At 48.0% G+C, this 17,069-nt stretch overlaps 1 protein-coding gene across 1 annotated transcript in view; it reads right to left on the bottom strand.

The window, feature by feature from the left end:
* Positions 1–17,069, bottom strand: part of LOC126361248 (protein sneaky) — a 260,828-nt gene that overhangs the window by 214,449 nt on the left and 29,310 nt on the right. Inside the window, exon 4 of the mRNA XM_050007779.1 lies at positions 14,694–14,934. Coding sequence (XP_049863736.1) covers positions 14,694–14,934 — 241 coding nt within the window. The remainder of the gene's footprint in view (positions 1–14,693; positions 14,935–17,069) is intronic.

Here is a 17,069-nt window from a genome sequence, read left to right as displayed (position 1 = left end):
GCTGTGAGTACCGGACGTGAGTCGTGCTTCGGTAACTCAGATGGTAGAGCACTTGCTCGCGAAAGACAAAGGTTCCGAGTTCGAGTCTCATTCGGGCACACAGTTTTAATCTGCCAGGAAGTTTCATATCAGCGCACACTCCGCTGCAGAGTGAAGATCTCATTCTGGAAACATCCCCCAGGCTGTGGCTAAGCCATGCCTCCGCAGTATCCTTTCTTTCAGGAGTGCTAGTTCTGCAAGGTTCGCAGGAGAGCTTCTGTAAAGTTTGGAAGGTAGGAGACGAGATATTAGCAGAAGTAAAGCTGTGAGTACCGGGCGTGAGTCGTGCTTCGGTAGCTCAGATGGTAGAGCACTTGCCCGCGAAAGGCAAAGGTCCTTAGTTCGAGTCTCGGTCGGGCACACAGTTTTAATCTGCCAGGATGCTTCTTTCGACAAGTTATTTCTAAATCTGCATATTCGCGCAACAGCGCAGGCGCAGCATCAGGACAGGAAGTCGTGCATGCTGGGAACGACATCATTTAGTCGTCAGTGAGGCCTCCATCTACTGGCTCATTGTAGTTTGGTCACCTTTCTGCATAGGTAAGCTGAGTGACTATGGAATTCAGCAGAATTACGTTTTCGGAAATTTCCCATGTGCGAAAAATCCCGTATCCTATTCGTCTATAAATGAGGAAGCGTGCGTTAAAGCAAATGTATCGTCTCTAACAATAAATGAAAGGGACGAAAATGTGCAAGTTGCCTAGTGTACCCGGCTACGCGTTACTTTGGCTCCGTCTGGTTGAATGGAGAAGAAAGAAAAGAGAAAGCACACGTTTCTAACATACATGGGAATGCGATGTACGCCATAATTTCCTTCTGCCCCAGTCTCTGTCGTCTCCTCGTCTCCATCTCCTCCTCCGCCATTCCCACTCTCAGTTCATCACCTTCTCCACCCTTTCTCTGTCCGTCTCCTCCTCCCGCCTCTCTCTTTCTCTCTCCATCTCCTCCTTTGCACTGTTTATCGCCGTTTCCTCCAACCACTCTGTCCATTTCTTCTTCTTCCTCACCTTCTCTGACATTGAGCCTTCTTTGTGGTTACTGTAGATTCAGTAGCAATATTTTAATCATAAACCGTTAAACCAGAAATACAGATTTCCTGTTGGTGTGAAAGCCATCTGCGAAGAAGGAAACAAAACGGCACATTGCTATGTATACATTTTATATTTAAAAAAAAATGTAAACAGAAAGAATATTCAGGGGAGGAACAACTTGTCTAATAGCTTAAATTCCCGCTATCGTAGTTAAGACTGGTGGTGAAGAAGGAAAGAAAAACGCACATTTTTGCAGCAAAGAACAGACAAACTGCATTGACAGGTTCCTGAAAGGAAATGGAGGAAAAGAGGTCCTAAGAACATTTAGCCGGAAATGCATTGTTGCCACGGTATATGGCGCAGACGAATCGAAGTTCCTCTGTAGCCCACAGATGACGATAACGCAGATTGAGGATACCAGTTCTGGTAAAGATTGCTTCATCTGTAAAGAGGACTGATGAGAGAAATTGTGATGGCCTAGTCCAAAAACTATCGACAAAATCCTTCTCGTAGAGGGAAAACCACTGCTGATAACCTTTCCAGGTGATAGGGAGAGTAACGTTTGTCATACAGGATATACATAATCGTACTCCTCCAGGGAGACCTGGTTCCCATCACACCTGACCTGAATCAAACACCACTCCCGACGTGATATAACCTCTCCCAAACTCCTTGGGCGCATCACTGCGGATGTTCTTGATCTCATTGGCAGTGACCATGTTCCTGTTCTCCTCACTATCTCTGATGGTCGCCATCCCCGCCCCACTCCTCGCCCTGACATCCCTCCTAAACTTTGTCCAAGTTTACTCATTGCCAACTGGGATGCCTACTAGGACTCCACACACACCCAGGTCGAACGCCACGACCTCATTCTCCAATCCCCTGATGACATATTCCACACCGCTGCCTTCCTGCACCAGACCTTGTCTGAGGCTGTTGCCACCCATATCCCTACCAAAGCTATCCACCCTCACTGCCCAGCCCTGCCCCCACAGCATGTCCTTCTCCTTCGTGAATCCCGTCGCCTCTACCGCCCTTTTCTCCACACTCGTGACTGGGACACACTAACCCGCCACCGGCAATTACAACGACACATCCGCAACATGCTTAATGCAAAGAAACGCCGTGCTTGGCGACAGACATGCACACAACTCAACGCCACGCTCCCAATCAACTCTTCCAAGTATTGGTCTGCTTTCCACCACCTTACTGGTAACCGCCCTCCCTCACAGTACCCTCTCCTCCTTGATGACCCTCCCTTCCCTGATAACCTCTGTAAGGTCTACCACTTTGCCTCCCACATATCCAATATCTTTTCCATTCCAGATGATCCCCAATTTGATTATTCCCTCTTTCCTGACGTCATCGACCATACGGATACCTCTGTTCTTCTCCTTGTTCCTAGCTTCCATTACTTCGACTACACACCACCATCTGAACTTAACACTCCCGTCACTACACAGGACATCAGAATCACACTCTGCACTAAACGCAACACCACTCCCGGCCATGACCGCATTACCCACGACCATCTCAAACACTGCTCTCCCTCCTTCCTTGCAGTACTTGCCGCCCACTACAACGTAATCCTTGCCACCAGCTTCTACCCCGACCTGTGGAAAGCCTCCCATATCCTGATGTTCTCCAAACCCAACAAGCCTCCATGTGATGCTTCTTCCTATCGCAATATATGTCTCACCTCAGTGTTCAGCAAGCTCTTGGAATCCATCCTTACCCAGCGCATCCATCACACCTCCACTGACATCACCTCCTCCCCAACACTCAATGGTGGCTTTATACCTTCCTTCTCTGCCAGTGACTAACTCCTATGCCTCATCTCCTCTCCCTCCAGGTTAACTCCCATTGCTCTGCCATTTTTGTCTCCCTCGACCTTAAAAAGGCCTTTGACCATATCTGGCATCCCGGTCTCCTGTTTAAACTCCAGATGTATGCCCTGCCTATCAACTATGTCCATCTGATTGCCGCCTTCCTCTACCATCACCCCACCATTGTTACTATCCATAACGCTGATTCATGCACCTTCTACCCCTCTGCAGGTGTGCCCCAGGGCTCTGTCCTCTCCCCTCCCCTCTACCTCCTGTACATGGCAGACATGCCCCACCCCCCACCCCTCCAGTACACCTCCTGCAATATGCCAATGACACTGCCTTCCTTGCCATCGCTCCTACCCTTCAATGGTCCCAACCCTTCCAAGACCCAGGCAATCATCATAGGTCGTACCACTCACTCCTTCTGGCTGCTTGATTAAACTCCTCTCTGACCGGACATGGGGGTTGAACCCCTCTACCATCCTCCACACCTACAAATCCTTAATCTGTCCCATCCACAGTTACGCCAGGCGTGCCTGGATATTCGCCCTCCCCAAATTCTATAAGTCCCTCCACATCCCCGAGCACCATGCACTCCGCCTTGCCTCCCATCCCTCACGCAGATCCTCTACGACCTGATTCCTTTCCCCCATCTGCTCCTTTTCCTCGAACATATCTATGTCCTCTACACCTCCTGCCGACTTGATCTCCCTCATCCCCTGGTTGCTCCACTCCTCTCCAACCCCCGCCCTCTGCTGTGCCTTCACTGTTGTCCCTCCCCTTCCCTCTACGTCTACACTCTTCAGCTCCTTTCCCAAGGTGGCTTCCATCGACCCCCCTCCCAGATGACGCACTCTCTCCCTCCATTTATCCCTCCTATCAACTCTGATCCTCACCGCCCTCTTCCTTCCTCTGACCTTTACTCGGGCTCCCTCTCTCCTTCCTTCCATCCTGTTTTTTCTCTACTCTCCCCCTGCCTCCCTTCTCTCCCCAAGTCCTTTTGCTCTCCTCTCCACTGCCTTTCCCTCACCTCGCATCTGCCAAGCCCCCCCCCCCCCCCCCCACACCTTTTCTACACTCCTGGAAATTGAAATAAGAACACCGTGAATTCATTGTCCCAGGAAGGGGAAACTTTATTGACACATTCCTGGGGTCAGATACATCACATGATCACACTGACAGAACCACAGGCACATAGACACAGGCAACAGAGCATGCACAATGTCGGCACTAGTACAGTGTACACCCACCTTTCGCAGCAATGCAGGCTGCTATTCTCCCATGGAGACGATCGTAGAGATGCTGGATTTAGTCCTGTGGAACGGCTTGCCATTCCATTTCCACGTGGCGCCTCAGTTGGACCAGCGTTCGTGCTGGACGTGCAGACCGCGTAAGATGACGCTTCATCCAGTCCCAAACATGCTCAATGGGGACAGATCTGGAGATCTTGCTGGCCAGGGTAGTTGATTTACACCTTCTAGAGCATGTTGGGTGGCACGGGATACATGAGGACGTGCATTGTCTTGTTGGAACAGCAAGTTCCCTTGCCGGTCTAGGAATGGTAGAACGATGGGTTCGATGACGGTTTGGATGTACCGTGCACTATTCAGTGTCCCCTTGACGATCACCAGAGGTGTACGGCCAGTGTAGGAGATCGCTCTCCACACCATGATGCCGGGTGTTGGCCCTGTGTGCCTTGGTCGTATGCAGTCCTGATTGTGGCGCTCACCTGCACGGCGCCAAACACGCATACGACCATCATGGGCACCAAGGCAGAAGCGACTCTCATCGCTGAAGACGACACGTCTCCATTCGTCCCTCCATTCACGCCTGTCGCGACACCACTGGAGGCGGGCTGCACGATGTTGGGGCGTGAGCGGAAGACGGCCTAACGGTGTGCGGGACCGTAGCCCAGCTTCATGGAGACGGTTGCGAATGGTCCTCGCCGATACCCCAGGAGCAACAGTGTCTCTAATTTGCTGGGAAGTGGTGGGCGGTCCCCTTACGGCACTGCGTAGGATCCTATGGTCTTGGCGTGCATCCGTGCGTCGCTGCGGTCCGGTCCCAGGTCGACGGGCACGTGCACCTTCCGCCGACCACTGGCGACAACATCGATGTACTGTGGAGACCTCACGCCCCACGTGTTGAGCAATTCGGCGGTACGTCCACCCGGCCTCCCGCAAGCCCACTATACGCCCTCGCTCAAAGTCCGTCAACTGCACATACGGTTCACGTCCACGCTGTCGCGGCATGCTACCAGTGTTAAGCACTGCAATGGAGCTCCGTATGCCACGGCAAACTGGCTGACACTGACGGCGGCGGTGCACAAATGCTGCACAACTAGTGCCATTCGACGGCCAACACCGCGGTTCCTGGTGTGTCCGCTGTGCCGTGCGTGTGATCATTGCTTGTACAGCCCTCTCGCAGTGTCCGGAGCAAGTATGGTGGGTCTGACACACCGGTGTCAATGTGTTCTTTTTTCCATTTCCAGGAGTGTATGTCCCCTCCCTCCATTGGCAGCTCCCTTTTTTCCTTTCCCCTCCTCCCCCCTCATCAGTCAGAGTCCTCCCCTTCCCATTTACCGCCGTGTTCGATCTATAGTGTAACAGGTTATTTGTGTTGTAGCCCTTGATGATAATTAGACAAAATGTTTGTCAGGATTTGTAAGCAGTGGGTCCTTGAGGTATGGTAATACGCGAACACTGAGAAGTAAGTTTAAACAGTTTTAACAACAAATGCTGATTATAAAACATACACACTACGCCCACACATCATGACTGTGTCTGACATCCTAATTACGGTGGCTCCATGATGAGCTAAGAAAAGAGACATACTCGCGCCCGAGGCCACGCTAGTTAATACGGCGCGCTGTGGATAGCGGCTAGTCGCTTACTCCCTGCGTCGCACTGCTCCGGACGCACGTGTACTAACCAAGCAAATTGTCAGCGTTCCAGATCAGTCGATTGGCAAGCGCGTGTTAAGTACCCAACGGCTGTGTGCAACCCGTAGAACCTTACAATAGTATTGTTTTAAGTGAGTGTTCAGTGTTGTGCGTCCCTTGTCAGTGTTGCGAACAGCCACCATCTTGTTGCTAGTTGTGTTTTTTATCTCGTGCAAACAGAAACCAGACTGTCTCTGTGTTTTTTAATTGTGCCTGCCTATTTACTATGTGTTTTAATCAGCTTCACTGACCATTTGTTTTTATATTTTCCTCCCATCTTTTTCTCCATGTTTTAGTTTTTAACGGTCCTCATTTGATCGCCTGCTTTTATTGTTCTCATATTTCCTAATCCTGTTTTTAACTTTTCTGTAGGCTGCAGAGAGGCTTATAGTGCTGCTGCCAGAACGCCCTCCCCTCTCGGGAGGGGGGGGGGGGGTAGGGGGGGTGAGTGGAATTGAAATCCAATAAAGAAAAAAATAAATAATCGTACTCTGGCTTACACCATGTTGGCGGGCCACTTGCCTCGAGCCTATAGTACGAATCGAATCGATATCCTGTAGAACACGGTCCTCCAAGTCTGGCGTATGCATAGTCTGCCCCCTCCCTACAAGTTTGTCTGCATGAAGGGACCCACGATCACACAAACGCCCAAGAAGGGCTTGAAATGTTGTGTGTTGTGGTTAGTGTCTGTGAGGGTACTTGTTTTGGTATAGTCGTGTTGCCTCTCGACCGTTTCCATCTGCTTGGCTGTACACAAACGCAATCTCGGCTTCTTCCCGACATGAATACAGTATGCTGCGTCCATCACAGAGCATGCACCACACAAGGAACACACGACACTTGGTCAGAGCAACTTTCATTCGTCAGCACCATCTACCACGTCAACGATACATTTCCAGAAACATGTTCATAGGACCTTTTTCCTCAAAACATTTGAAGCAAATCGATCAAAAATTTTTCAGACATCTGGCAAAAAAGTTTCGCGTTTGTATATTACATGTATATTTCGATACTATATACATTGATAATATTTATAGACCATAAACACAGATGGCAGGTAGCAGAACTAGCAGTGGAGGGTATTATAAAGTGTTTGGGGAGACGCCGATACTCCTACCAACTCTAACCCCATCTTCCTACTGCCTCCTTCTCAGGGCACCCTCTCTTCCCCTTCCCTTCTCCTGAGTGGCCTTCCCCCTCCTACACCTCCTCCCTCTCCTGTGCTCCCTTTCAGTGTCTCTGCACTCCTCCTACCTTGTCTTCCCTCTCCATCTCCCGCCCTGTCCATCTCCTGCGCCTTGGTGCGACTCCTGTCCCCCTTTTATCCTCTTCCTTCCACCCACCCCCCAGCCCCCACCCTCCCAATGCACCATCCTCCCCTCTTTATCCCTCCTCTCCAATCTCCAGTCTCTAGGCAGGTCCTTATGAGGTTTTTTTTATTCTTCATGAGTGCTCCATCGTTTCCAGTGGATTTTTTAAGTGTCTTGCTCTGTGATTTTTATCCTGTGGCCCACTTTTAACTTGTATTTGCCTCCAATGTTTTTTAAGTGCACTTTGATTTGCCAGCTGTGTTATTTTAACTTTATGTCGACTTTTTAACTGTCCTCCAGTGCATGTCTCCATCTTAGTCTATATTTTAATTCCCATTATCTCCATTTACTGTGTTTTTTATGTCCCACTTTTTACCCCCTTTTTTATGCAATCACCCTTCTGTAATTTTATAAAGCCAGCTGGCTGAAGAGTTGTGGACTGTGCCGCTACCAGCCCTCGTCTACCCATATGGGGTAGGGGAATGAAATTACAATAAATAAAAGAAAAGACGATGATAATAGTGCTGTCATCGTTCTAATACACACACCGTGCGAGTTATCTATGTCCAAAAGGGCATGCTCAGCAGGTGTCGAGCCAAGGGTGGCAGCATATCCGAAACGGCGAAGTTTGTAAAGTGTTTGCTCGTTGCTGCTGTAAAATACACCGTGCATGGCAGAATGATGCTATCCAAAACTGCCATTGAGGTTATTGTGGTGCACCACCACATGACAGTGGTCAATAACAGCTACAGAGATGTGTACGAGCGAACAGACATGCAACTGCTGAGCAGTTGATCGCCAACATGAACGAAGGGGATACCAACTATGTTTCCTCAATGACCATTCAGCAAATGTTGCTGCACATTGGCCTCCACAGCAGGCACTTGGTACATGCACCCATGATGAATGCAGTTCAGTGGCGACAACCGCTCTTGGACGCCCACTGAACGCCGACAGGTGGTCTTTTCACATAATCAAGTTTTATGTGCCATTGGCCAAATCCCCATTGGCGTGTACGGCGTGAAACGTCTGGAAGCGTACAATCTGCAACAATCGTCGAAAGGGTCCAGGCCGGATGAGGGTTCATTATCGCCTGGGGAATGTTTTCGTGCCAGTTCCTGGGTGATCTGGTCTTTTTAGTAGGCATAATGGAACAACACGAGTATGCATCTATCCTTTGGGACCATGTCCTCCCCAACATGCAGTTTGTTTTTCCTCTGCATGATGTCATCTTTCAGCAGAACAATGCAAGATGTCACACAGCTCAGAGTTTATATGCTTAGTTCGAAAAGCACAAGATGAATTTACCGTACTCCTCTGGCCACCATACCTATTCGAGAACTGTGGGAGCACCTCGATAGGGCTGTTTGCGCCATAGGTTTACGGCCGAGAAAGCTAGAGCAGCTGCCCACTGCACTGGAGTCGGATTGGCTCCATATCCCAATCGGTACCTTACCAAAATTGACTGCCTAACTTCCGCCACGTCTCGCGGAAGTCTGCGCTGCAAAAGGTGGTTATTCAGGCTTCTAAAATATGGTCACATTAATGTCACTGGGCAGTGTGTACAGGACGAAAAAAAAATGCCACACTTAAAGATCGGCATGCGATTCCTCATTCAGATTCAAGACAGAAGTCTATCTAGCAAAGTCAGATCGGGTACATTTTGAAAACATATGCATGAAAAAGATGATCTGGCTACACTGTCACGTTGTGCGGCGCATCGAAATGTAGAGGGGCATGTATATATCATCCCACACTACCGTACCAGCCGTCGTAGTTCACTGAGTAGACTGCTGGGACGTCAAGTCAAAAAAATGGTTCAAATGGTTCTCAGCACTATGGGACTTAACTGTTGTGGTCACCAGTCTCCTAGAACTTAGGAACCTTACTAACCTAAGGACATCACAGATATCCATGCCCGAGGCAGGATTCGAACCTGCGACCGTAGCGGTCACGCGGTTCCAGACTGTAGCGCCTAGAACGGCTCGGCCACTCCGGCCGGCACGTCAAGTCCACATCCATCAATGAAGGTGTGGCTCGAATCCTCGTCAGGTTCCGTTTTTATTTTTTAGACGTCTGTTCCGTAGCTCTCGTCGTTTATAAGCAGGACATCGCTTTGTCACATGACAATAGTCATATGGCAGTGAGATCATTTAAACTGCATGCATGCGTCTACTATCCACGCAGTGCACTACCGTAACTGGTCCTGTCAAGTTCATGTAGGGCGGCTTCCCGATGGAGTCAACAAACGATGAATATGTCGATATCCTTCTGGTGCACTATACATCCGATTACCAATCAGCTGCTGCTGCTCGTGCGTATGGTGCCAGGTATTCTCAAAGGTGTCATTCCAATAAGAATGTTTTTCGTCACCTTGAGCAACGCCTTCGAGAAATCGGTAATCTTCGTCCACAAGCAATGGACTAGACGTACTCCACAAACAGAGGGCGCGATTCTGGAAACCATTCCCCAGTCATCTCGGAGAAGTGCCCTTGATATTCTAAGACAGTTCTAAATATCTCGGAAGACTGGTTGTTGAAGTGTTGTATGACGAAGAAGTGCGTCCACATTATTACACGTTAACTCAACACCAACGGCCAGAGGACCGCATTCGACAATTAAAGTTTTGTGAATGCCTTTCGCACCAATTGGAAGATAATAACACTTTATAAATAACGTGTTATGGACTGATGAAGCTAGCTTCACTCGTGAAAGTATTTTCAACATCCACAAGAGCCATTATTTGTCGGAACACAACCCACATATCGCTCGTGAACGCGACTTTCAGCCATGCTTTGGCATAAACCTGTGGACTGGAATCGTGGGAGGAGGGCTTTTGGGCCTTGACGTAATGCCAGACAAGTTCAATGCACTCCTGTATCGTATGTTTCTTTGCAATACTTTGCCTGAGGCGTTGTAAAAGTTCCACTTGGTGTTAGGAGACAGCTACAGTTTCGGCTGGATGGTGCATCGCCTCACTCCTGAATGAATTTGTGTAACTACTTAAATGAAGCTTCTCCAGGAAACTGATTGGTCGTGGAGGTCCTATGTTCTGGCCTCAACGTTCTCCGGATCTTAATCCACAAGACCGTTATTTGTGGGGACACTAAAAGCAATAAGTTTCTGGTACTCCACCGATGGAAGTACACGACCTAATACCTCGCATGCATACCGCTTAGGCAATGGTGGATGCAAGTGTGTTGTGTAGGATCAAGCAAAATATGATCCAGCGAGTGACGAAGTGTTTATAAATGCAAGATGATCGCTTTGAACATCTCCAAAGTGAAAGCTGCTCGTACATGTACGTACCGGTTGTGCGAAGATAAACCTGGACGTTAAACGTACAGAATCGAATTACTGTGCGTAGCACAATGTGCAATCTAGTGTACCCTGCCTATTGTGTTTTTTTGTACCTCACTGGATACGTCTGAAGTTACTATATTCGCTATTGTTTTCTATTGGCTTTATGTGTGTTATGGACGGAAAGATATGGTCGTTTACGTATGTAAGAAGTTCTTGTTGTGTCTTAATGTTTTCGATGAAGGTAAAAGCAACAAAAAGAAATACACAAGATACGGCATTGTGGAATCTAAACTGGATACAATTTGATTCCATAACTGAAAAAAAAGTTTTGCGCGAGAGCGACTCGAACGTCGGCGAGTCTGCATATCCGTTCAGTGTTCATGCTACCTTTCCTTGGCCACGCTGCATGCAGTTACAACATACTGAGAATTGTCAGAGCCTTCCTTTTTAAATCGCTTTTTTTATTAAAGCTATTGGTGGGAGTAGGTTTTCCTAGATACAGTTTTGTCTTGAATTAGGATGAGGAATCGCATCCCAGCCGTGAAATGCTGCATTCTTTCTTCATCCTGTATATACAGGGTGGTCGTAAAAGTTTGAATAGCTTGCAAGGGTGTTGCAGGGTAGGTTGTGCTGAGAAATAATTGTTAAGAACAAAATCCGATATTTTGCGCCGTTTCTGAGTTTATACAATGCAGTTAGTGTCAGTTGTTCTCATAGCATAGATGACAGTGCACGAAACTGCTCAGCCTTTGGCTCGGGTTAGATTCTTATAATCGTTCCATGTCCAATTTTTGCATTCCACTCTTGTTCGGTTGTACGAAACCAAACAAGAAGATGTTTGGCGTCACCGTCTCCGGTGGGCTGCTAGAATCTGAACGTGCACCGGTCTGATAGCCTAACTTCAGTGCTAATTAACTTGGAAACGGGGCAAAACATCCAATTTGATTTCTTAACAGTTATTTCTCAGGACAACCTACCCTGCAACACCCTTACCACATTTTCAGACTCTTTTGACCACCGTGTATAGATAGTTCATATATAAGTTTGGATGAGTGAGTTGTGAGTATCAAAATACCAAGTGATTCAAAGCGAAAGAACAGGTTTCAACTGTTTATTACAGACAAACTATAAAGAACAAACACATTGTCCGTGTCACTAGATAGGGGAAGGTTCAAAGTGTTGACACAGCTGCGCTATTGTTTGTCTGTAGCAAGATGATGACTACACCACAAGAGAAATCATTTTCTGTGCTGGAATTTGCACGAAGTCAGTCATTGTTCAAGTGCAACGTGCATTTCGCCGTCTATTCATCAAGAAGCTGTCACTATACAAGCACATTTATGACTGGCATATAGCATTCTTGGAAGTTGGTCGCATATGCAAAGGTCAGGTCTGATGAAGATGCAGAGCGTACGAGATGCGTCCACACGGGACTCTCGAAAGTCCATAAGACGGACAGGCCAGGAGCTTCACTCTTGTCAAACAACGGTGTGGCGTGTTCTGAAACGAGGCCTGCATATGAAGCCTTAGAAGTGGCAGTTGTTGCAGGAATTGCGTCCCAGCAACCATAACAGAAGTACGAATTTTGCATTTCAGTTCTCCAGGATATGAGTCATCTTTTTGGACTAACTGACATTTCATTTATCGGGTAAAGCAAACCTCCATAATTTAAGAATTTAGGGGTCACAAAATCCTTGCGTCGCCGTCGAACATGAAAGGGACTCACCGAAATGAATGTGTTTTGTGATGGTTCAGTTCCCAAAGTTTATAGACCTTTCTTTTTTTGCTAAGGAAACAGTGACAGGAATGTGTTATCTTGACATGCTGCGAAACTGGTTGTTTCCTCCACGAAGATTCCAATGTTTTAACTTTTAAGCGCGATGGCGCCACGCCTCACTTTCATCTTGAGCTGCGGCGTTATCTTAACAACACCATCCGAAAACGTTGGATTGGAAGAGGCGGACAACAATATCTTGTCCATTCCTTTTGGCCTCCCACGTCACCACACCTCACACCTTTTCTACGGGAGTACATAAAACACAAAGTCTTTGTCATATCTACGGCAGCTCTCCGAGAGGTGAGAAATCGAATTTTTGAAGCTGTCGATACAATAAACAGGGAACTGTTGATTAATGTATGGAATGAAATGGTAACGGTCTCGATGTTCCTCGAGAAACGTATGGTGCCCAACTTGAGTGTACGGTATAGTGTCTGTGCGAACATGAAACTTCGAACCTTCCTCTATCCAGTGACAAGCGCAATGTTTTTCTAACTTTCATGGTTAAAATGGCTCTAAGCACTATAGGACTTAACATCTGAGGTCATCAGTCCCCTAGACTTAGAACTACTTAAACCTAACTAACATACGGACATCACACACACCCATGCCCGAGGCAGGATTCGAACCTGCGACCGTAGCAGCAGCGCGGTTCCGGACTGAAGCGCCTAGAACCGCTCGACCACATCGGCCGGCCTAACTTTCATAGCTTCTCTGTAATAAACAACTGAAATCTGGCCTTTCTTTTTGAATCAAGCATTATGGGACGAAAATGGCCCTGTCTTTCGATAGCATCGACTTAGATGCTTAGAAGTTTTTACACCCACAAGGGACTGCGGACCTTAGTACACTACTGGCCATTAAAATTGCTACACCAAGAAGACGACGTGCTACAGACGCTAAATTTAACCAAGAGGAAGACGATGCTGTGATATGGAAATGATTAGCTTTTCAGAGCATTCACGCAAGGTTGGCGCCGGTGGCGACACCTACAACGTGCTGACACGAGGAAAGTTTTCAACCGATTTCTCATACACAAACAGCAGTTGACCGGCGTTGCCTGGTGAAACGTTGTTGTGATGCCTCGTGTAAGAAGGAGGAATGCGTACCATCACGTTTCCGACTTTGATAAAGGTCCAATTGTAGCCTATCGCGATTGCGGTTTATCGTATCGCGACATTGCTGCTCGCGTTGGTCGAGGTCCAATGACCCGTTAGAAGAATATGGAATCGGTGGGTTCAGGAGGGTAATACGGGACGCCGTGCTGGATCCCAAGGGCCTCGTAGCACTAGCAGTCGAGATGACAGGCATCTTATCCGCATAGCTGTAACGGATCGTGCAGCCACGTCTCGATCCCTGAGTCAACAGATGGGCACGTTTGCAAGACAACAACCATCTGCACGAACAGTTCGACGACGTTTGCAGCAGCATGGACTATCAAGCTCGGAGACCATGGCTGCGGTTACCCTTGACGCTACATCGCAGACAGGAGCGCCTGCGATGGTGTACTCAACGACGAACCTGGGTGCACGAATGGCGAAACGTCATTTTTTCGGATGAATCCAGATTCTGTTTACAGCATCATGATGGTCGCATCCGTGTTTGGCGACATCGCGGTGAACGCACATTGGAATCGTGTATTCGTCATCGTCATACTGGCGCATCACGCGGTGTGATGGTATGGAGTGCCACGTCTCGGTCACCTCTTTTTCGCATTGACGGCACTTTGAACAGTGGAGTTATATTTCAGATTTTTTACGACCCGTGGCTCTACCCTTCATTCGATCCCTGCGGAACACTATATTTCAGCAGGATAATGCACGACCGCATGTTGCAGGTCCTGTACGGGCCTTTCTGGATACAGAAAATGTTTGACTGCTGCCCTGACCCGCACATTCTCCAGATCTCTCACCAATTGAAAACGTCTGGTCAATGGTGGCCGAGCAACTGGTTCGTCACAATACGCCAGTCACTACTCTTTATGTACTGTGGTATCGTGTTGAAGCTGCATGGGCAGCTGTACCTGTACACGCCATCCAAGCTTTGTTTGACTCAATGCCCAGGCGTATCGAGGCCGTTATTACGGCCACAGTTGGTTATTCTTGGTACCGATTTCTCAGGATCTATGCTTCCAAATTGCGTGAAAATGTAATCACATGTCAGTTCTAGTATAATATATTTGTTCAATGAATGCCCGTTTATCATCTGTATTTCTTCTTGGTGTAGCAATTTTAATGGCCAGTAGTGTATAAATGTCAACTTGATGCTTCTACTTGATCAGCAGAAAAAGGGGTCTGAATAGACGGATATACAGATGGACAACAAAATGATCCTATAAGGGCTGGGTTTTTACCGAATGAATTAAGGAACCGAAAAATCATAGGTACCAGTACGAATACAATAGAGTCCGATAGTTGCTCAGTGTTTTCTCAATATTAGAAATGTGGCCGGAGGGCTGCTTACCCTGCGCGATGTTGCAGAAGAAGGTGAGCTTCATGGGCCAGCAGAGCAGCCAGGCGGCGATCCAGGAGACGGTGCGGTAGCAGCGATCGTAGGCGCCCTGGAACATGCCGCGACAGCGGTCCGCGCCGCGCTCCAGCTGCTGTCGGCAGCGCCCCGCCAGCCGCTCCGCATACTTGGTCTCGACGCTGGTGCCAGCGTCGTGTGGACTCTCCCCAGAATCCGCGGACCGCTTCGGTCTCTTCTGAAAGCACAGTGCTGCTTACTACTAGTCACTGTCGAGTCCCACTCATATCACTACCTCTTGCACGTGGTATCTACAGCGGATATGCGCAGCCGGAAAAAAGTAGTACACCCTTTTAAATATTTCCAATTTACTCAAGATCTGTTGTAGCAGCATTGCTTACGGAGTACATGAAATAATCACATTTACGGACCTATAGCACAAGCGGTTCTGGCGCACCAGGTATCGACCCATGTTGAAACACCCTTGTGGTGTAGCCTCCACAGGCGACAATGCAGGTGCTGAGTCTGGAATCCAGTTGATCGTTCGAATGGTTAATACTGACCTGGGAAACGATATGCCACGCCTGCTCGACGTGTTCACGTAGTTCTGTAAGAATTGTCGGTTGACGAGTTGCACGAGTCACTTCTCTTCTCATCACATCCCACACGTGTTTGACTGGAGACGAGTCCAGACTTCACGGTAGTCAGGGAAGTTTCTGCACATCTTGCAGAACTCGCTGAGTTTCACGGAGAATGTGTGGGCGAGCTTTATCTTGTTGTAGCAACACATCGCATTCCTGTGGCAATAACGGCAAAAGAAAGGGTCGAACAACCTTCTACACATACTGGGCGCTGGTTAGCGTCTCCTGTAGAAATACCAAAGCTGAATGAGTGTTGTCCAGTGTTTCTTGGACGAATGCACTCTACAAAACAGTGCTCACTAGGTCTATTTCGTACCTGCAAGCGACCATCACTTGCGTGAAGGCAGAATCTGCTTCCATCGCTGAAGACCACAACGCACCATTCCATCTACCAAGCGATTCTCTGACGACAGCAGTCGAGCTGTGCAGGTCGATACTGCTGGGTGAGTGGAAGATTGGCTAGAGTCGTGCGTGCCCGTAGTCCCACTGCTAATCGCTCGTTCACAACAGTTCGTGTTGACATGTCTGGACTCACAAACCCTCTTATATGTGTGGTGGTAGCTGTATAATCTACCGCTGCTGCCCTTACAATACGACGATCCTAGAGGGCGTCTGTGTTGCGTGAACGCCCAGAATCTTGTCTACCGGTGTAAGATTTTTCACGCAACCACTTATAACAGCTTCATGCACAACTGACGAGGCACTCAGCTTGCGTGGAAATTCTCCGAAAGCACCATGCCATCACTCGTAAGGCCACAATTTGACCCCTTTAAAACTGGGTCAGTTGGCTGTAGGAAACACGAGCTCATCTCCGTGGCATTGTTGCCTGCTAGCTTCTTCACACGTCCGCACCACATTGAGCCTTCTAGCCCTGAGCAATCCCTATTACAAGGTGGGTACAGATGGCTCTCTGGTAGCTATGCCAGTACACTATCTACATATACATCTACATCTACGTCTACATCCATACTCCGCAAGCCACCTGACGGTGTGTGGCGGAGGGTACCTTGAGTACCTCTATAGGTTCTCTCTTCTATTCCAGTCTCGTATTGTTCGTGGAAAGAAAGACTGTCGGTATGCTTCTGTGTGGGCCCTAATATCTCTGATTTTATCCTCATGGTCTCTTCGCGAGATATACGTAGGAGGGAGCGATATACTGCTTGACTCCTCGGTGAAGGTATGTTCTCGAAACTTCAACAAAAGCCAGTATCTAGCTACTGAGCGTCTCTCCTGCAGAGTCTTACGCTGGAGTTTATCTATCATCTCCGTAACGCTTTCGCGATTACTAAATGATCCTGTAATGAAGCGCGCTGCTCTCCGTTGGATCTTTTCTATCTCTTCTATCAACCGTATCTAGTACGAATACCACACCGGTGAGTAGTATTCAAGCAGTGGGCGAACAAGTGTACTGTAACCTACTTCCTTTGTTTTCGGACTGCATTTCCTTAGGATTCTCCCAATGAATCTCAGTCTGGCATCTGCTTTACCGACGATCAACTTTATATGGTCATTCCATTTTAAATCACTCCTAATGCCTACTCCCAGATAATTTATGGAATTAACTGCTTCCAGTTGCTGACATTCTATATTGTAGCTAAATGGTAAGGCATCTTTCTTTCAATGTATTCGAAGCACATTACACTTGTCTACATTGAGATTCAATTGCCGTTCCCTGCACCATGCGTCAATTCGCTGCAGATCCTCCTTCATTTCAGTACAATTTTCCATTGTT

The sequence above is a fragment of the Schistocerca gregaria genome, chromosome 1 (assembly GCF_023897955.1).
Source record: "Schistocerca gregaria isolate iqSchGreg1 chromosome 1, iqSchGreg1.2, whole genome shotgun sequence".
In the NCBI taxonomy this organism is placed as follows: domain Eukaryota; kingdom Metazoa; phylum Arthropoda; class Insecta; order Orthoptera; family Acrididae; genus Schistocerca; species Schistocerca gregaria.
Note: the sequence above shows the minus strand (reverse complement) of the source record. Positions and strands in the feature narration are given on the sequence as shown.